Source organism: Alosa sapidissima, chromosome 12 (assembly GCF_018492685.1).
Source record: "Alosa sapidissima isolate fAloSap1 chromosome 12, fAloSap1.pri, whole genome shotgun sequence".
NCBI lineage: Eukaryota > Metazoa > Chordata > Actinopteri > Clupeiformes > Clupeidae > Alosa > Alosa sapidissima.
This window is the reverse complement of record NC_055968.1, coordinates 14,293,638-14,315,200: the sequence shown is the minus strand read 5'-3', so window position 1 is coordinate 14,315,200 and position 21,563 is coordinate 14,293,638. Positions and strand designations below refer to the sequence as shown.

The window sequence follows — 21,563 nt, the reverse complement described above, 5'->3', positions numbered from 1 at the left end:
GTGAACGGCGTGGAGCTGACAGGTGTGACGCGTGGCGAGGCGGTGGCCAACCTGAAGAACACCTCGTCGCCGGTGGTGCTGCGCGTGCTGGAGATGCGGCCGCCGGACGAGAGCTGCCTGGAGAGCATGCCGCCGCTGCTCTCGCCCTCGTCCTCCGTCTCGCCCTCCTCGCCCGCCGACGCCAAGCTGCCGCCGCTGCCCAACGACGACTACTCGCCCCTCTGGGTCTCCTGGCTGCAGCTGCCCAGGTGAGGGACGCTCGATCTTCCAGCCGGACTACAATGGACACGCTACTGAAGCCTCTGCTACAACAATTAGCTTCCACTATAATGGGACTGGCTACACCAGACGTGAAAGCCCAGCATACATTCAAAAATATTAGACCGGTCTTCTAGAACTAGTTTGACACTCTGCGAATGGAGCGTTTCAATTGCGTATATATATTTCTATAATGTGAATTTGAGTTTGAGTTGAGGACAGACATAAACAAGTATTTTTTACACAACTACAACAAGGACATTCAAAGAGCAAGTGGCAACCGTAGATCTGATCCAACACACATAGACAGCTCCTTATCTCTCTCCCGACGTCGTACCTATTGACCCCTCCCTCGATTCTCTAGCCTTTCCTCTGAAATGCCTTTTTGTCCCCTCGCGCCTGACCCTCGCTCTCCTGCTGTCCTCTCCAAACTTGACTGTGACAGGGCCAGCTGGGAGGCCAGGCTGCACTGAATAATAATCAGCCCCCAAAACTTTTTTTCCGGAACTTTCTCTCAGCGGAGGCAGTGTCTTCTCCTCAGAGAGATGTCCCCTATCGAGAGACTATCGCCCCCTATGTGTCTCTCTCTCTCTCTCTCTCTCTGTTCACCTCTGCAATCTTCCGTGTCTTTTTCCTCCCTCCTTTCTCTCCTCTCTCTCTCTCTCTCTCTCTCTTTCTCTCTCTCTCTCTGTCTCTCGCGCCCCTGCTTGTCTTCATGCACTCTCGCCTAAGAGGCTTAGCCGACTGAGACTGTGCCAACAACATTAAATGGATTTAATCCCGGGACCACTTCCCATCCCGCCCCCCCATTCCGCATGTCCCTCTGTCCTGAGGTGTGATTTTTCAGGGGCGTCGCTGGGTGGAGGGATTAATCCTCCACCTCCTCCATCTCCATCGCACTGGAGGCCAGAAAAGGCTGAGCCTCGTCGAATGTAAATGGCTACTTCTGACATCTTGCTCCAGGCACATCTACTTAGCTCCAGACGCACAGTAAACAGTAAAAGTCCCCGTCGTCAACAAATTGCTCCACCAGATAAGTGGATGCAAACCAATTATGTGACGGCTTGTCGCCTTAAGCTGCTAAAACAATAAGGGATGAGCCACCACGTAGGTCTTAGCAACCACCCCCGCATGCCCCCAGGGCCAACAGGACAGTTTATGCTCAGCTGTAGAATGTGAACTAGCTGGGGACTGTTTTCTCTCAAACCACTAGCAGTTATCACACACACACACACACACACACACACACACACACACAGCTCCCGTGATGTGACAACGCATCCTGTTTTTATGTTCCCGCCAGGCACCTGTACTGCTGTAAGGACATCATCTTGCGCCGGAGCACGGCCGGCAGTCTGGGCTTCAGCATCGTGGGCGGCCAGGAGGAGGTCAACTGCAACCAGTCCTTCTTCATCCGCTCCATAGTGGAGGGGACGCCCGCGTATAACGACGGGAGAATACGGTATTTATTACTCAAAATGAATGACACTTAGATTCATTTTTTGTTCTATTTACATGTATTGGTTTAGATACTTGTATCCAAAGATAGGCTATAGGCTATACACCGTCACATCTATGTGTTAGCTGGGTATTGAACCCAGGGGCGCTGCTAGATAATTTGGGCCCTAAGACATATGAATAATTCTGCCCCCCCCCAATAATATAGGGGGGGCGCTCTGGGGCCCCCGTCAGTGCTGGGCCATTAGAATCGTCCTAACCCACTGATTGAACCTATGGTGGTGTCGTTGGCAATGCACTCCTCCAATTTGAGCTACTGGAGTACATTCTATCAGTGACTAAAGGGGTATCTCACAGTGTTTGTGATGAATGAATCAACCAACCAACCAATCTATCAGTTTTTCTTGCACAGAATCACCATGCAACATGGTCCCAGTACACTTCACAGAATAACAAATAATCAGATAATAAAAATAGTATCTAGCTGGCTAATATCCAAGAGTTGGAAGTGATGAGCAGTGCGTGTGGTGTTGCAGGTGTGGGGACATCTTGCTGGAGGTGAATGGGAAGAGCACCTGGGGAATGAGCCACACCGCCCTGGTCCGGCTGCTGAAAGAGCTCCGTGGTCGGATCACCCTCACCATCGTGTCCTGGCCCGGGAGCCTGCTATAGGACGAGGGCCCGCCACAGGACGAGGGGCATGAACTTAACACTTTCAAACCTGCTGAGGAGAGAGGGGTGTGGAGCGTAGTCGTACACTGACCCTGCCTGCTGGAGCCATTGGCAGAGGGCCTCTGGATATAAACTTCTCCGAGCTTGTAAAATGGACCCTGCCTCACAGGACGGGGCTCCTGATTAGCCCTGACCACCCCCCCCCCCCCCCCCAAAAAAAAGGGGGGTGCAGGACATGTGACATGGACCTTGCTCAGGAAGGTGGGACTTGACAAAAGACAGGTACCCGTGTAAAGAGGACACAGGATTTAACTACGGACACTACTGACGAGAGATCGAGTTTAGGCCATGGACATTTCTTCAGGAAAAACAAAGGCATCGTACAATGCGGATCGCAACCGGAGGAAGAACTTGCTCTTCGACCTTGGATATGACTTCAGCGGTCCGAGCCACTTACTCCAGATCTCAACCTTCTAAGGAAAGGTCAAGTGCACGGACCCCCCCACAATTAAGGGGAAGTGACCATCATCTTAGACATTTTGAGGGAGGGGGGGGGGGGGGGGTGGAATTGGGGTGCTTGCAGCATGGTAATCAACCCCGGAGAGTGGATCCAATGACAGCAGACAGATGCTGCTGCTCTGCCTCTCGGGGAGGGGCTTGCAAAACCAATCCTGCTGATCCGGGGAGGGGTGGTTGGGGCAGGGCTGGGGGGGGATGGGCTTGCAGGTAGATCTAGTCACACTTTAGGTGCACAGCTTTCTGATCTCCCCCTTGAACACTGTGCTCAGTGCATCTGAGCGTGCCCTTCACCCACACAGCAGAGGGCAGGAGAGGAAGAGAGGAGAGTGGTGAGAGGGACGAGTGTGTAAAGCAGCATTTGGAGTGCTGGCAGAGAAAGAGAAAGAGAGAGAAAGAGAGAGAGGGGATTTGGGGGAGGAGGGGGCACACAAGTTGCCAACTTGATTAGTTTGACGTTAGAAAAAAAAAACGCGTTTGAGTCATGTTTCGTTATTGTAAATGTTGATGTCGGGGAAAAAAAAATATGAGTACAAATCTAAGCACTTGTATTGTTGTTTATTTTTCATTTGTTTAGTTTGTTTCGCTGCTTCTTTTCTGTTTCTATGGCCTTTGGATACAAGCTTTGTTTCATGCTGTTAATAACAGTGGTTGTTTCATTTCTCCTTTGTCTTGCTTTCAAGATCAAGGACACATTATTTTGCCAAGTAGTTCTGTCTGTGTTGGTATGTTCTCAGACGCTGTGGCTTAAAACAAACAAACAAAAAAAGGTATTCTCAAACCACTGGCGATGTAGCGTTTAAAAAAAAATTATATATAGACAAAAAATAAAGAAAAAAATGTGTTCATAATATCGTTAAAAAAAGAATGGTATTACTACTAACTCTACAGAGGTGAGATTGTGGAGGCCTTACTGATTTTCCTACCTTTGGAGGGGAGCTGTGTCGGAGAGAAGCAGGGGCCAGTGGGTCTGTTGGTCAGTGTCTGCATCTCCATGTGTGGCTCTTGTTTGCCTGTGGACCTATCTGTGTCTCGCGTCTCGGCCTGTGTAGTATATTGTAACTGATGGTACCTTTGGTAAATGATCAATAAACTCGTTCTACAAGGCGGACTGTGCCTGAGATGTTTTTACAGCGTGCTCAAATATATTTGCTTGTGTGTGTGTGTGTGTGTGTGTGTGTGTGTGTGTGTGTGTGTGTGTGTGTGTGTTTGTATGTGTGTGGGTGTGTGTGTGTTTGTAATGGGTGTAGTCCAGAAACAAAGGACACATTCACACAGCTGCTTGAATCAAAACATTTATAAATAATTATCTTTGTAATTAAACAAAATCTACATCCTTCCTAAGGGTAAAACAAAGGTATTAATAACTTACAAATACCCCTGAACAGTTTTGGCACATCAGAGCAGGGCTCAAGTAATATAATTAAATAAATAAATTAAAAATGATCTTCAAGTTTTTCGTCTCCCTCTTTTCATCTCCTATAAATTATAACGCACACTTCAACTTATTATACTTTCATTTGGAGCTGGCAATGTAACAGAAAAAGAATATGGCTCGCACTGAGCGTGTGCTTTGATTGGCTGAGCCAAAGGTAGGCGAGTGACTCCCGGACTCTCTCATTGGTCGAACTGCTGACTGGAATGTCACTCGGCTGCCTCTGATTGGCTCTCCTGGTTGGTGCGGGGCGGTTCCTCATTGGTCTCGCGGCTGCTGCGTTTTTGCCGTTTGTGCCGGGACCGCCTGTGGACCTGACCCTCCTCACTGCTGTGCCTCTTCCTCCTGCTGCTGCTGCTGCAGGACCAGCAGAGAGAGAGAGAGAGGAGGGGGAGAGAGAGAGGGGGGGGGGGGAGAGAGAGGGGGGGGAGAGAGGGGGGGGGGAGAGGAGGTTGAGAGAAAGGGAGGAAGAGGGAGGAGGGAAGAGGAGGAGAGAGACAGAGAAGGAGAGAGAAAGAGAGGGAGGATGGAGCGGAGGGGGGAGAGAAAGGGAGAGAGGGAGAAGGGGAGAGGAGAGAGAGAGAGGAGGAGAGGGGGGGTGAGTGCGGAAGGTGAGCACAGGTGTGGAGGAATAACAGCACACAGAATGCAGGAAGGGCGTGGCTGTAGTACTGGGCAATGGCTTTGTGTGTGTGGTTCCATATCAGCAGAATGCGTGTGTGGGCTGTGTCGGGTCTGTTTTGCAAACGCTTGTCTGTTGCTGTGTGGGTTACTGTGTGTGTTTCACTCTGTGTGTGCAGATGGGAGTGTGGTCTGTGTGTTTTGTACATACACTGTAACTGTGTGTTTTACCGTGTGTAAGTTGTGTATGTGACCAGCAGTAGTGTGCAGTGTGTGTGTTGTGTGTGTGTTGTGTGTGTATGTGAGTGTGTAGTTACCTGCGTGAGGACTTGTGTCGTCCCTCGTCCTTGTCCCGATGTCTCCTCTCTCGGTGTCTCTCCTCCTTCTCCCGACTGGACCGCTCACGATGCCTGTCGTGTCCCCGCTCACTGTGGTCCCTTTGACGCTGACGTTCCTCATCACTAACACACACACACACGCACACACACACACACACATATATGTAAGCACACAGGCATGCATACAGTACACATGCACAAAAGCACACACACAAAAAGCATACACAAGTTTACACCCATATGCTCACATCCCGATTCTCCCCCACAAGCACACACAAAAACATACCTTAGGGCCCATGGCCACAAACACACACACACACACACACACACACACACACACACACACACACACACACACTCCATATTGAGTATCATGAGCACTCGATGTCTCGATGAACGCATGGGAGTGGCCACTCCAAGGTTCCTTGGCTGTCAGTGGTACACACAACGTCTCCATCTCTGTAACAGGCCCATCGGCTCTATGGATGTGTGGGGATCCCTGGGCCTTAAGCCCTCGGGGGAATAAGCACTGTACTGCCCGGCTGCCTGTGGCGGTAATTGCCTTTCCTGTCCGAGCCATATACAGGCACCATCATCATCATCTCCTCTGGGCGTCCTGTCCTGACCTTTCTCAAGCATGACACAGACACACACTCACACACGCAGACACACACACGCAGACACACACACACACACACGCAGACACACACACACACACACACACACACACACACACCCTGCATCCTCAATACTGAACAAACAGCCTCATTATTTAGTGAGAGGGAGTCCAAGCTCCCAGAGGCCAAAGCTCCTGTCAAAGGGATAATTCATTAATTCACACCCTCTACCCTAGCGCCCCTGTGGGCCTCTTTACACCTTTGACTACGCACGCACGCGCGCACACACACACACACACACACTTCACAAAGTCACAGGGCGAATATGTGGGAATACAGGTGGCAGGCACAGAGGCATGGGAACACACACTGCAGTGGCGTATTAGTCATGATATTCACCCCCACACTCTCTGTCTGTGCCACTGAATAATGCTTAGTCATGGGCCTCATGCCATCTCAACGCCCTCCGCACACACACACACACACACCATGGTCCAAGTCCTTGAGCGCAGGAGAAGCAACTCGTTTCTTACATTTGACTCCCTCAGCCCTAAACGCGCGCACATGCACACACACACACACACACACACACACACACACACACACACACACACACACACACACACACACACACAGACACACACAGACCACTGTGCAGGCTTAACGTGTCCTTCTATTGAGTGAACATGTGGTTAAGGGCTGTTCACACAAAGAACGATACACTAATGATAACTGCAAAAAGTATCGTTCTAGCTAATATGAATGACGACGTCCACACATAAACTATAACGATAACGACATGAAGAATAACGTTGGGGATCACTTTCAGAGCGATTTTAGGAACAATAAAAAGATGGCAGCCAATCACAATCCATCAAATATTAGCCATCACATTCATTAACACGAAAAGATACTTTCCTTATCGTTGGTCCGTGTGGACGCTTTTATCATTATGGTTATAGTTATTGTTATAGTTACCATTCTTGGTGTGAATGGCCCTTTAGGCTCGATCTAGATATAATTCCCATGACCCTTTGCTGTGAAGTATCTGTACGGCTGACAGCAGACCGTAAAGACTTGAAGCAGGTTCTAGTGACAACTGCGTTCCTCTCTCTCTCTCTCGTAAACGCACACATTACACACTTGGACAACACAACAACCACAGGTGGACAAGGGCACACACACAGGTATGACGTGTGTGTGTGTGTGTCTGTGTGTGTGTGTGTAGGAAGAGGATGTGCGGTCACAGGGAAAATCATGCCGGTCACACCTTTGAAGCTAATCACCCTCCAGTGCCCCCCCCCCCAGGCGGGTGGCGACCCGCTCCACTGCTGAGCTGAGCGCAGACTCTACAGTCACACAAAACCACCACAGCTGCAGCCTGCAGCAGCCGCGCGCCAACACTTAACCAGGAGCATGAGGATGCATGGCTCACACATGGGATGCACAAATCTGCACGCAGGCTGAGGGAGAGAGAGAGGGAGAGAGAGATAGAGGGAAAGAGAGATGAAGAAAGATGGAGAGAGAGAAAGAGAGAGAGATGAAGAATGAAGAAAGAGAGAGAGGAGGAGAGAAAGAGAGAGAGAGAGAGAGAGAGAGAGAGAGAGAGATGATGGCCCGTCTGCAGAGATTTACAGTTCAGGAGGAAGAGAGGGAGGAGCAGAGGAAGAGAGGGAAGAGAGGGATGGAGAGAGATATATGATCACTCACCGAACATGTGGACACTCTGTGGGCTATTTTTAGTGCCCTGAGTTTAGACCCTGGGCCTTTATGGATTGGCTGACATTAGTTCAGCAAACGCTAATTAACAAGGACAAGTGTGTGTGCATGTGTGTCGACATGGTCAAGGATAAATCTGTGCGTGTGTGTGTGTGTGTGTGTGTGTGAGTATGGGTGTGTGTGGATGTGTGTGCATGTGTGTCATTTTGGTCAAGGATAAGTGTGTGTGTGTGTGTGTGTGTGTGTGTGTGTGTGGGTGTGTGCACATGTGTGTGCATGCGTGTCAAGGAAAGAATGAAAGAACGTGTTTATGCACCATAAAAACTTGGAGCATAGTAAATAAGACAATAAAACATGTTTGTGTGCGTACACGTGTGCATGTGTATGAGTGGGAGGAATCAGCAGAGATAGTGTTCCCCTTTCATATCGTCAGGTCAATTCAAAGCCCTTAGCATGTGTGTAAATCAATTCTCACTGCAATAAACACCCCAGAATATGCTTACAGTGAAATGCATGCGAGAGTGACCGCAGAAAACAGTGACAATGAGGATGGGAGACTGTGTAATTCATGTGTGCTTATGAGTAATGTGTGTGTGTGTGTGTGTGTGTGTGTGTGTGTGTGTGTGTTTGTGTGTGTGTGTGTGTGTGTGTGTGTGTGTGTGTGTGTGTCCGCGCACGTGTGAGGTCTTGCCAGCTGGAGAGAGGACAAACCTGTCCACGCCGAGCTACAGGGATGAGATCATATTCAGAGGACAAGTGTTCACCAAATGGCCAACCAGCTGCTGAGAGGTGCACCAGCCAGAAAAAGACAGAGAGAGAGAGAAAAAAGAAACGACAAGAAAAGAGAGGGAAAAAGGAGTAGGAGGGAGGAAGACCTGTAAGACAGAAGGCGCAGTGGAGAGGAAGAAAGAATGGAGGGGGGGGGGGGGGGTTACTGCATACATGTAGGAAGCTATAGATAGCAAGACCATGGGGCGTCAGTCAGATTAGTGCCCGGGAATTTTAAATTGGATGCATTTGTCAGTTAAAGCTTCTAGAATGATCTGAGAGCCTTCGCAATCCCAAACCAAATAAAATAGCCAATTTATATTCCGTCCTGACCTGACTATTGCTCTTCGAAAAACACAGACAAGTAATTCAGAACATTCAAGATCATTGTACAGCCAGCTCCTGTTGAACACAGCATAAAAACCACCATCATTTATTTTGATGATGAATCAAGGATTTACCAAGTCCATGCCATCCTCTCCTGTCCTATGGCAGGGATCTCAGTATAGAGACTGTGCTGGTTGTGTAAAGCTAGCCTGCCTGCTATCAGGTATAGGTGTTAAACTGCACTGCCTGAGTCTCTGGGGGAGAGGGAACCTATGACAGTTTGAAGAGTGAGGGGCGCTAGCTAGAGCGCTAAGCTGCTAACAGCCTCTCAGAGGCCCAGTGTGAGTGCAGGGGCAGACTCAAGGGGAGGGAGGCGTGGGCTTTAAGGGATGACGGCTTAGTGTCACTGCGCGTTGGAAGTTTTGTTTGTTAGCATGACAACCTAGCTCACCTTCCGCCTGGCATACAGAACCCCCCCCCCCACACACACACACACACACAACACACACACAATCCAAAACACACACACATGCACAGGGTCACTATCAAAATAAATGTTACTGTGACAACCTAGCTCCACCTCAACAAGTAAACACAATAAAAATAAAATATGCTAATGTGACAAGCTATCTTCACCACAAACAGAAACACACAGACAGACAGACAAACACACACACACACACACACACACACACCTTAACGGCAGCTGTCTACATTACCCTGCTTGTGGTGCATTCGTGACTGTTGTCTGAGTTGCATGTTTATAATGCTTTCCACAGTTCAGTTCACCCTGTATTTTCCCAACTATTTCTAGAAGAGTCCTGAAGGAGAATCATAATGTTTTATTTAAACAATGGAACAACAAACACCCAGAAGTCTGGACGCCATAGTTCAGACACAGCTGTAGACAGTAGATATACAGTAGCCAGCCTACACTGTATTTACTGCAGATTTTTTTCACAGCAGAAGTTACCTACCTACGATTAATAAAAATAAAAATAAAATGTCACAAATGATGGTCATGCAAACACGTGTGTATACTGTAGGCACATCAAGGACAAACGTGACCTAAGCATCAACCCCAACAGATCGCTGTGAGCGTCTAGTGGTGAGTACTCTGCGTCGTGGCCGAAGCAACCCCGGTTTGAATCCGTCCCTGACATGGCAAGGGGCGAAGATTTGATTTGATATTACTGTTATTATTGCTATTATGCTCTATTGTAGGCTTTTAAAAACTGTCATACTAACTTATGTAATGTTCATATTCTGTAAGTTGCTTTGGACAAAAGCATCTGCAAAATACTATAACCATACTATAACCATAACCATAAACATACTGAATATTAACAATGTCACATTAACATTGCTATTTAAAAAGGTCTAACTGACCAGACAAACACAAGTGACAATACATATCATGACCCCATAAATAACTTGGTTTCCTGAACATTATAAATGTTAATGGTAAGGTAAGAAATCAAACGAACAGATTTGACAGTGACCACAATGTCTCTTCTCTTCCTCTCTCTCTCTCTCACACACACACACACACACACACACACACACACACACACACACACCCCTGCCTCCGCCAATCAGTGTGGCTCACAGATGTTCCAATGCCCTGGATTCAGCCGTCTCTCCTCACATAACCTCCTGCTGCGACTTAGCCTACCACCCACCTGCACCCGACAGTACTGCAGTGTGTGTGTGTGTGTGTGTGTGTGTGTGTGGTGTTAACAGAAACACAACAAAGGTATGTCAATGAAAAAAGTGGACAGCACACAAGAGACAAAGATAAAGTTCTGGAAGGACAAAAAATGGAGAGGGCATCCTAACCCCCCCCCCCCCCCCCCCCCTCACACACTCACACAGCTGTGACAGGAGCTACCGCTGATATGCAAACATGCACCTACAATAAAATAATATGTCTGTGACTGGGGTTAACATTAATCAGGAAACACACACACGCAAATGACACGTGCTGACGTTGGTCAGTAAACACTCACATTAAAAGCCTGTGTGTGTGTGTGTGTGTGTGTGTGTCAGAGAGAGAGAGAGAGGAAGAGAGAGAAAAGGGAGAACTGGCATTTGGCGGGCCTCAGCTGGCTTCACTATGCAGGCCAGTGGGTCAGGGTAGAAATATGAAATATCAGAGCTGGGGTCAGGGCATCACCATGCAGGCCAGTGGGTCAGGGTAGAAATATGAAATATCAGAGCTGGGGTCAGGGCATCACTATGCAAACAACATGGAGTCAAAATAAAGAAAAATAAATACATAAAAACAATCAGCAAAAAGAAAACAAAACAGTCTCTGTGTCATTCATCCTGGAGATATTAATCTTGGTACAGTAACTAACTCTTCACCATGTCTTTCTATCTACACACAGAGCCCATGGTCATAATCTCTCCCTCCCTCTCTCGCTCTTGCTCTGTCTGTCTCTCTCTCTCTCTCGGTGGTCGATACTGCCCCCTGTGTCCACTCTGTGCCTCTGACAAACAAGAGAGCTGGCGTCGGAGCACTGTGACGGGGCTGCAGTGGACCCCCTCTCCTCATTAGTCACAGTTCTTCTTTTAATCTTCTCTCTCTCCTTCACTTCCATGTACAGTATGTTCCCTATGTTATGTACTTGGCTCACTCTCACTTTCATGCATTTGCTTTTCATTGGCCAGTCTTTGTTCTCTCTCTCTCTCTCTCTCTCTCTCTCTCTCTCACACACACACACACACACACACGGACACACACAGACACACACACACAATCTATTATACCCCCTCTGTCTCTTCCTGCTCTTGTATTTTTCTGCCCCACACGTGTTTATGTGAGAGCCAAGCCGGACTGCTAATGTGGACCAGAGTCAACATCTGTCCCCAGTGCACAACAGCTGGCTGTGGATGCATGCGGCTGTGTACACACACACACACACACACACACATATATACAAAGCATACGCACTGACCTGTTAAACCTTATACCAGTTTAAAGGCCTTGCTTATGTATTAAGAGCACATTCAAATACACAAATGCATTTGCGTTTGAAATGACGTGTAACATGCAAAACAAGATAATGCAACTTAAACAATCCATGTTTCAACAATCCATCACTCACCTTTGGTGTGATGGGGAGGAGTGGCTGCGCTCCCTCTCTCGCTCCCTCTCCCTGTCTCTATCCCTCTCTCTTTCTCTCTCCCGGTCCCGCTCTCTCTCCCGCTCCCTCTCGTGTCCCCTCTCTCGGGTCTTCTCGCGCTCTCTGTCGCGTTCCCGGGCACTGTCCCGTCGGGAGTAGTACTCCCAGGCCTTGCCGCTGTCAATCAGCCCTGGCCATGACGCCATGCCTCCTAGCATGGGTGGGTACACACCTGAGAGAGAGTCATGGGAGAAAGCAAAAACATCACAGCAAGGGTGAGAGCTGGTCAAGAGGTGGACACACATACCATCTGGGTGTTTCGTCCAGAACGTGAGAACCACTGGCCGGTACCCCGAAACGCACAGTCTGGGTGCGTCAGGATCAAAGCGTTATTCTGCGATCGCCATCTACAAGCACAACGTTTCCTCTCTTCGTGTAGCCCATTGTAATGCTGAAGAAAGGACGCAGTGAGGCTCAGATCCCCTGAGAGGGAGAGTGTGTTTGGTAGCATTCCTATCAGATTCTCCTTACTGAATTTCAATGGGTTCCACACAGCAGGCAGATAGAGAGAGAGAGAGAGAGAGAGAAAAAGAGAGAGAGCGTGTATTTGTAACACTGGCTTTGGAAACACTGTATTCAAACAGTCGTGCTAATAAAGCTTTTTTGAATTTGAGAGAGAGAGAGAGAGAGAGAGAGAGAGAGAGAGAGAGAGAGAGAGAGAGAGAGAGAGAGAGAGAGGAGTCAGACCTTTATACACAACTGAAGGAATTGAGAGGACATAGAGAGATGAAGATAGAGGGAAAGACCAGTAGTATTTCCTCTAGTATTATGTATTGTAGTTAAAGGCACCCTTAAAAGTTTTTGACCTTAACATAACGTTTCCAGAATCCTTTTGGCACATAACCTCATAACATGACGAACGGCACTTCTGCCATTGTCTGAGCGGCCCTCCGTAGGCGATTACCGACCTAGCAACTTTCTAGTGTCGGGTACGAAAACGGCCGCCCCCCCAACCCCCCCTCCAAAATCGAAATGCAAAAGATCTGCTATGCTACAGGAAATCGGAGATCTTTTTCTACAGACTGCTTGTCGTTGCATTCCCCCTATATTATATCGGAGTAATGTTCATACTTTGTTGGAAAAGACACATGTTTAGTTTGTTTATTGTTGTGCTTCTCATCTGTAGCGGGACCCCGAGAGTAAATCTTGTAAAGGGTGCCTTTAAGGTCTCCGTTGCTATGGAGCTTGAATGCTATTCCTCATGCTGTCACTTTAGATAAAAATGTCTGCTAAATGAATACGTGTAAATGTAAAGACAGACGAAGAGAGAGAGAGAGAGAGATACAGAGAGATGGAGAGAGAGACAAAGAGAGAGAGAGCGACCTAGAGGTTGAGAGACCTGAGGCCTGGATTGAGTGTGTGTGTGTGTGTAAGTGTGTGTGTGTCTGAGTGGGTGTGTATATCGTCTCCCCTCCACCTGGTCAGAAAATCTGTCTTTGTGTCCAGGGGCTTTTGGCTTCCACTGCCTCACACACACTAATTGAGCGCAGCACATCTCTCCTCAGCTGGGCCTGCTAGAAACACACACACACACACGCACAAATGCAGACCTCTCTCTCCCTCTCACACACACACACAAATGCAAGCGCTCTCTCTCCCTCTCTCTCCCCTCTCTCACACACACATTGATTTTTTTAGGACAAGTACCTAGTGATTACTCAGGCAGGATGTGCTGAAAACAGACATTGTCACTACTATTGTTTTGGTTTGAAAGTGTGTGACTGGTGCCTCAGCATTCCATGCACACACGCGCACACACACACACACACACACACACACACACACACACACACACACACGCGCGAGAGGGTCAGACAGTGTGCTGTGACCTTATTAACCTGCGCTGGCAGTAATGATTGGTGTGGAAGCTAAAGTGCTGAAGCGCTAGGCTACTCTCCACTCGCGCTTCGCTGGCACTTCTGCTCTCAAAAATCTATTGAACCGAGAGAGAGAGAGAGAGAGAGAGAGAGAGAGAGAGGGATAGAGAGAGAAAAGAGATAGAGAGGAAGACAGATGGAGAGAGAGGGAGAGAGAAAAGAGAGAGAGAGAGAAAGAGAGGGAGAGTGAGAGAGGGAGATAGAGATAAAGAGAGGGATATACTGACAGAGAGAGAGAGAATCTGTTTTGAGCACCTGTACTGTCATTTTCTCCCACAGTGCTGTCGTTCACCTTGCAATAAAGTTGGCTTCAGCACTGAACAGGTTTTATGCCCATTGCTGATATCCACATACATCCATGAGGATCTGGACGTTTATGAGAGGATGGGCAGGAATCGCACAGCCAGGGATGATTTACATACTAGTGTTGTTAATCAGTGCATGCTAGTTAGCAAACTTGTGTGTGTGTGTGTGTGTGTGCGTGTGCGTGTTGCAATCCAAGAACAGATTTCTGCATATTGTTCCCAAACTCAGGATGTGTGATGTTCCCATCAAAACGCCAGGAAAACATTCCTCTCTACCTTCTCCTCTTCCTCCCTCTCTCTCTCTCTCTGACACACTCATACACATTACAGGGCAGCCGTGGCCCACTGGTTAGCACTCCACACTTGTAACCGGAGGGTTGCTGGTTCGAGCCCCGACCAGTGGGAACGGCTGTAGTGCCCTTGAGCAAGGCACCTACTGTAACCCCTCACTGCTCCCCTAGCGCTGTTGTTGCAGGCAGCTCACTGCGCCGGGATTAGTGTGTGCTTCACCTCACTGTGTGTTCACTGTGTGCTGAGTGTGTTTCAATAATTCACGGATTGGGATAAATGCAGAGACCAAATTTCCCTTACGGGATCAAAAGAGTATATATACTTATATACACAGTTCATATATGTGCAAACACACTGACCTCACACACACATTCTTTTTGCACCAATCAGACGCCTGGGACTGAATCACTCAGAGCTTAGGACAGCTTTGCTGGAAAAAATCCGTTGACCTCTGACCCTGCCCGCTATGGTGGCCGTGACCTCCACATCGCATCCTTCGCCTCTGGATTATCCTGCGTCTGCTGGCACACAGCCCTGACTGCCGATCCACATTCCACAGCCATGGCCCACTGATCCAGGAACAGCCACAAGAGAGACGACGCGCACTGAGAGTGCAAAGCTCTGATTTACAATCCATATCTCACAGCCACAGGCAGTGATTCAGAATGTGTCACTCGAGAGAGACGACCGAGTCTAATCTGCATTCCACAGCTATCGCTACTGATTCAGGAACAGTCTCAAGAGCCACAAGCCCTGAGTTTACAATGCACATGTTAGCCTACAACCACAGATGCACTGAACCGAGGGACGTCACAAGAGAAACAAGCTCTTGACTCCCAATCTATGTTTCACACTCAATGGCCACTGATCCAGAAGCAGCTGCATGAGCCTCAAGCTGTAAATCCCAATCCAGATTTCAGCATACTGCCACAGATCCTACAACAATTTCAAAATTGACTCAAAATCCATATTTCACAACTACCATAGCTGTGAAATATGGATTCTGAGTCCATTTTGATCCAAGAATAGTCACAAGAGTTTGAAGATCTGAAATATAATCCACTGTTTCACAACAAACAGCAGCGATCCCAGAGCTGTTACTGGAGAGAAAAACCTGCCTCCAATCCAGATTCCCCAACTATCATCACTGATCCAGCAGCAGTCTCAAGAGCCTCAAAGCTGGAATCACAATCCAGAATTCAGCGCTACTGTCACTGTTCTAGGAACAGCCACAAGAGCCTCAAGCCTTTTGAATAGCAATCCACATTTCAACAATGGCTACTACTGATCCAAATGTGTCAAGTGCTAGAGTGAATCTCCTTAATCAACATTTGACAACTGACCCAGAGATCCTCAGAGTCCTGTCCTTCTATTTCTTCATCCCTCTCCTTCTTTCACTGCTGACACAGTATGGCAATCCATCTTTTACAGCTGCAGCCTCTGATCTGGGAACAGTCACAGGAGTGATACCTGACCCTCCGTCCCACTCCCTCATCCTCTCCTCTCATCCTCTCCTCCTCTTCTCTCCTCCCTCCTCCCTCAATCCCCTCCTCTCATCCTCTCTTCTCCCTCATCCTCTCCTCTCATCCTCTCTCCTCTCATCCTCTTTTCTCTCCTCTTCTCTCCTGTCATCCTCTCTCCTCTCCTCTCTTCTCCTGTCATCCTCTCTCCTCTCCTCTTCTCTCCTGTCATCCTCTCTCCTCTCCTCTTCTCTTCGCTCATCTCCTGTCCGCTCATCCTCTCTCCTCTCCTCTCATCCTCTCTCCTCTCCTCTTCTCTAATCCTCTCTCCTCTCTCCTCTTCTCTCCTCTTCTCTCCTCCTCTCCTCTCCTCTACTCTTCTCTCCTCTCCTCTCCGCTCATCCTCTCGTCTCTCTTCTCCTCTCCTTTCTCGTCTCTCCCTGTCCCCTGCTACTGGCATGGCCACAGTATGTCAAAGTGATTGAGCTCCTTTTCCAGGGCCGAAATTACAGATGTCCCGGGGAGGGTGAAATGGCATCAGGTTAAAAGGGGGAGAGAGAGGGGCACCCCCACACACGCTTACACAGACACTCGCAGGCGCGCGCACACACACACACACACACACACACACACACACACTCACCTGCTGGGAAGGGGAATGGCGGGGCGGAGCGGGGCGTCGTAGCCTCCTCCGGAGCGGCTGCTGGAGGTAGAAGAGGAAGGCAGTCGCTTAGAGGGGGGACATGTTTTGCAGACACACTGTCACATACAGGCGCGCTCACACACATACCACACACATACCACACACACACACACACACACACACACACACACACACACACACACACTCACACATAAACACACACACCTATACCCACATTTTTCTTTTCACATACTCAGCACTGCATTCAGTACATTACATTTGCTGCATACCAACATACTGACTTCAACCTCCATATCTTTTATGTAAATTGCTTAATACATTTGAGGTTATGTCAAACATTTGCCTGTGCCATATGCCTGTGTTCTCTCACGCACCCTCACAGTCACGCAAACAAAAACAAAACAAAACACGAGAAACATGGATTCAAATTCATCACCTCCAAATGTGCCAAGAGTTGTTGTAGCGTCACACTCCTAGGGGACATAGCTGCAGTGACACATAACATGGCATCCTGCCAGCCTCTGTCTGTGTGTGTGTGTGTGTGTGTGTGTGTGTGTGTGTGTGTGTGTACATAACACAAAACACACTCCGCCTGACAAACAAGGCCCTTTCCCTTATCAAGCCAGCGCCGGCGCAGGTTATATAACCGCACTCCAAAAATACAAAGACAAAAGGAACAAGGCCTGCCTATTATCCTCCATGGAGACCAGCCCAGTCTACCTGCAGGAGCCAACACACACTGAGCCTATTAAAAATCCCCAGCGATAAAGAGGTAGGATAAACCTGACAGAATGAAAGGGAAGGGGAAAAGGAAAAAAAAAAGAAACATTGAAAAAGAAAAAGAGGAAGAAGGAGAGAAAAAAAAAATCAAATTAAATTTGGAGATGGAAGTGGGTCTGCTCGCTACGTGATCAAAGAGCTTTCTTCCAACTTTAAGACTGCGTGGCGATTCCCCCACTCGTTTGATGTGACTGGCCCGTTGTCAAGGCGCAGCGTGCGCCTGCTAACCTGGCAGCCATGTACGAGTGTGTGTAAGTGGGTGTGCATGCATTTGCGTGCATGTATTCAGTGTGTGTGAGTGTGTGTGTGTGTCTGTGTGTGTGTGTGTGTGTTTGTGTGTGTAGAGGAGGTATCCATTACTGATATTGGCGAAGGGGAGTCCAGCCATCCGTGGGCCTGGCGCCCCGCCTCACTTCCGATTGAAGGCTTCCCGTCGGGGTAAGGGGTCGATGGGAAGTGCGGTCCAAAAGGCCTCCTTTCCCACAGGTGCTGCTCCAAACACGCGTGTCTATAAATACCCCCTGGCAGAGACCACCAGACCGTATGTCTCTCTCTCTCCATCTCTGCTCATCCCTCTCTTTCTTTCAACACCAGCCAGATCCTACATCTGTCTATTGCTCACATCTATCCATCCCCTTTGCTAACTCCTCGTCTCTCTCTTTTCACTCTCTATCCCTCTCTTTTCTCCTCCGTCTTTTCTCTGGGCTGTATGGTAAACGAGTGCAGAGGCGAGGCGTATGGCTCTGTTTGTGAATATGAAAGCTGGCTGAGTTGGCACCAGCGTTGTGCTCTGCCCGCGCCTTGCTCCATCTCTCTCTCTCACCCCTGAGGGCTGAACCTTAATTAGCGCCCGCTTCGTGGAGACGGATAATTACCAGCGCTAATAACTCAACCTCTAACAACACCCCCCTCGACGTTCACCCAGCCAGCTGGCCCATCTCTAATCACCATTAAAACATAATCAGGACTTCATCAGAATGGCAGAAATTCGTCAATAAAATGCATGTTAATAATGCAGTACGCTGATTGATAGACTTGGTGATAATACTCTCAGATGCAGGTCCAGAGGCTTATTTTCCCAATTAAGTTCAAAGGTCATGACCCTTGTGGTGGGTCAAGAGGGAGGGATTAAGGTGAAAATGTTTTCTACATCAAGATCTATGGAGCCTCTGAGTCACAGGGGGCCAATGGCCAAGTAAGTGATGTTTGGTACAGGTGTGCCTCAGGGCATTCCCTCAGGGCCCCTCGTAAATCATTCAGCTTTTAAGCAAAGGCTTGTTGGAGTGTGTGTGTGTGTGTGTGTGTGTGTGTGTGTGTGTCTGTTTCGCTGTGTTCAAGCTTGTGTGTAGGGGAATGTGTGAAAGTCTGTGTGTATATGTGTGTGTGTGTGTGTGTGTGTGTGTGTGTGTGTGTGTGTGTGTGTGTGTGTGTGTGTGTGTGTGTGTGTGTGTGTGTGTGTGTGTGTGTGTCTGTGTTTTTATATGTGGGCAGTAAGGAAACAATTCATAAATTATACAGTCAACGGCTGGCAGGACTTTGAGAAACGGAAAACTCCTAAAAGGATGTTTGGACTTGGCAGTGGGTCTCGCCTGTGAGAGGAACCATTCTTTTACCCAAGCGGGAGGAAGTGAGACTCCATAACAGAGTGGGAGAAGTGAGAAAGGTGAGAGCAGGCAGAACACAGAAACTACACTACACAAAAGAGTTGCCCAGGTAGAGTGGAGAGGAACGAATAAAATGATAAAAACAAGGACGATAAAAATCAAAATCTCAAAACATTTCAGCAGCCAAGACCTTGGGCTGACAAAACAAAAGGCCAAGGACAAAAGATAAACAAATAACAACTAGAAACCATACCCATAAAAGGTGGGAGAAGCAACTGCAATAAAAAAATCCTTGTGCATTTGGTGGCTAATTGAAGCCCATATAAGCGCATGCAGAGTCAGAGCCAGCGGCCACCTTTGGCTATCACTGAGGGGCTGAGGAGGTAAATCCAGCAGCAGCTGTGTCCAGACGCCTGGGGGGTTGAGGGGGGGGGGGGGGGGGGGGTTGAGGGGGCCTTGGGGGGGCTGGTGACTGGCCTGTTTTCTTAGGGAGGACCGGAGACGAAGGGAGGGTAGGGATGAGGACTAGATGATGTTATTTTTGGGAGGAAAGGAGAGGGAGCAGTAGAAAGAGAGGGATGGATGAGGCCTGATAAACAAGGGGCGGCAGTCACAAACAGGGGAACTACGGCTTGATTCCTCCCGGCCATATTTGGCCACCATTACTGATGAGGAGGGGGAGGGGTGGGGTGGACAGGGGGAGGTCATGGCCGCTATTTTGGAAATGCCATTTTGTTCTAGTGGAGATAAGCTGTGGCGTCAGCAAGCACATATACCACACACACACCCACACACACACACACATAGGTACACACACACACACACACACACACACACACACACACACACACACATCATCATTCCTACAAACGCATCCATGTACGCACACACAAACATACTCCTGCCACTTGCATGCTCTTACAAACACACATACACACATACACACACACACACACACACATCACTAAGCATTCCCGTCAGTGAGACTACCAGACTCTCCAGATCTCCCCCCAAAATGCGGCCAGATAAATACTTTTCAGAGGCATGATAAAGAGGGTGGCTTCAGAGGTCCTGGACTGTCCTGATGAGAGATAGCAGACGAGTCTACAGCTCAGATCCTCCACACCACTCCTCTGACCAGAAGGACATACAGGTATGCTGAGCTTTACCAGGACACCGGCTACTCCTCTGCGTCTCACCCCCACCACCACTTGTAAACACTCTGCGATGCTGCAACGTTTACATCGCCATTTCTTTTTCACTTCTGCTCATCTTTTTCCTCTCCCCCTTTTCAATGTCAGTGGTCATGTCTAATATCAGCCTTCACACACTACTACTTTCTCAACACAGACTTAGGTCATCTGTCTGCCCCAATGTGTGTGAGCGTCTCGCTTACTCTCTCTCTGCTCCACTGTTTGTCCATCTGTCCATACGTCCTCCTGTCTGTCTACGTCTTTTCACCTGGGCTGTATGTCTGTTGAAGTCTTTCTGTGTCTTGCTGCACATTGTCTGCCTATGTCTGTCTGTCTGTCTGCCCACCTGTCTACCTGTGTGTCTTTCCCTCTGTTCACCTACCGACCTGTCTGTCTGTGTCTGTCCCCCCCCCCCCCCCCCCCCCTGTCTGTCTATCTGTTTGTTTGTGTCTGTCTGTCTGTCTGTCTTGCCTGTATGAGCTTCTGCTGATGGGGGAGTGGCTGCGCTCTCTGTCTCTGTCACTGCGCTCTTCCCTGCTGTGCCTGCCACTGGATCTCCTGCTTCTGTAGCGCAGCAGTCTGCACACACACACATACATGTACACACACACACACACACACACACACACACACACACACACACACACACACACACACACGTACACACACACACACAGATGCACATGCACACGAGCACACACACACACACACACACTCATCACTATGCTGTTCTTACTTGTACATATCTATATATAATAATTTTGTACATATCTATATATAATAATTTTGGGGGATACACTGACTGCACACATAAAAACACATGTAATGTACCCTGCTATCCTACATTACATGTCAATACAACCTGTTAAAACTCATGAAACTTCATCAACAATTAAATTCACATAGCAGCACACAAATTGTACTGTGGATACACACACACACTCAGGCACTTCGGCACACAGACACACACACACACAGAAGCTGCAGGAAGGATTTGCCTCACCTGTCCAGTGACGTGATCAGAGAGGGAGGGGGAGCACCTGGAGGGGGAGGGAAACCTGCAGTGGGGAGACAGGGTGAATTATTACTGCAGCCGATAAAGACACACACTAAAGACACACACACACATGCACACTAAAGACACGCACACACACACACACTAAAGACACGCACACATGCACACTAAAGACACGCACACATGCACACTAAAGACACGCACACGCACACGCACACACACACACACACACTAAAGACACACACACACGCATGCACTCACACACATACACATGCCCAGCACGACACACACACACACACACACTCACACACGTAGGATATTCTGAGTTCATGAGATTCATTTCTAGTAATGGTGTTGATGAGGAGAAGAGCGGGTGCTTACCAGGTGGAGGAACACTGATCGGAAGCCCTACGGCAAAGGAAGTAGGTATTATTCCAAATCCATATCAGCCAGAACA

General features: G+C 48.5%; 2 protein-coding genes across 6 annotated transcripts in view; one reads left to right on the top strand and one right to left on the bottom strand.

Annotated features, from left to right (window-relative positions):
* The window catches only part of lnx1 (ligand of numb-protein X 1), a 51,687-nt gene extending 47,676 nt beyond the window's left edge, over positions 1 to 4,011 (top strand). For all 5 annotated transcript variants that reach the window (XM_042111647.1, XM_042111645.1, XM_042111646.1 and 2 more), the window contains 3 exons: positions 1 to 248; positions 1,562 to 1,720; positions 2,253 to 4,011. The exon at positions 1 to 248 is cut by the window's left edge and continues 17 nt beyond it. In XM_042111647.1, coding sequence (XP_041967581.1) covers positions 1 to 248; positions 1,562 to 1,720; positions 2,253 to 2,388 — 543 coding nt within the window. In that variant the 3' untranslated portion in view covers positions 2,389 to 4,011. The remainder of the gene's footprint in view (positions 249 to 1,561; positions 1,721 to 2,252) is intronic.
* Positions 4,012 to 4,186: 175 nt separating this feature from the next.
* Positions 4,187 to 21,563, bottom strand: part of fip1l1a (FIP1 like 1a (S. cerevisiae)) — a 33,625-nt gene continuing 16,248 nt past the window's right edge. The window contains 7 exon segments of the mRNA XM_042111651.1: positions 4,187 to 4,693; positions 5,278 to 5,421; positions 11,840 to 12,089; positions 16,494 to 16,524; positions 16,526 to 16,553; positions 21,095 to 21,149; positions 21,488 to 21,514. Coding sequence (XP_041967585.1) covers positions 4,549 to 4,693; positions 5,278 to 5,421; positions 11,840 to 12,089; positions 16,494 to 16,524; positions 16,526 to 16,553; positions 21,095 to 21,149; positions 21,488 to 21,514 — 680 coding nt within the window. The 3' untranslated portion in view covers positions 4,187 to 4,548.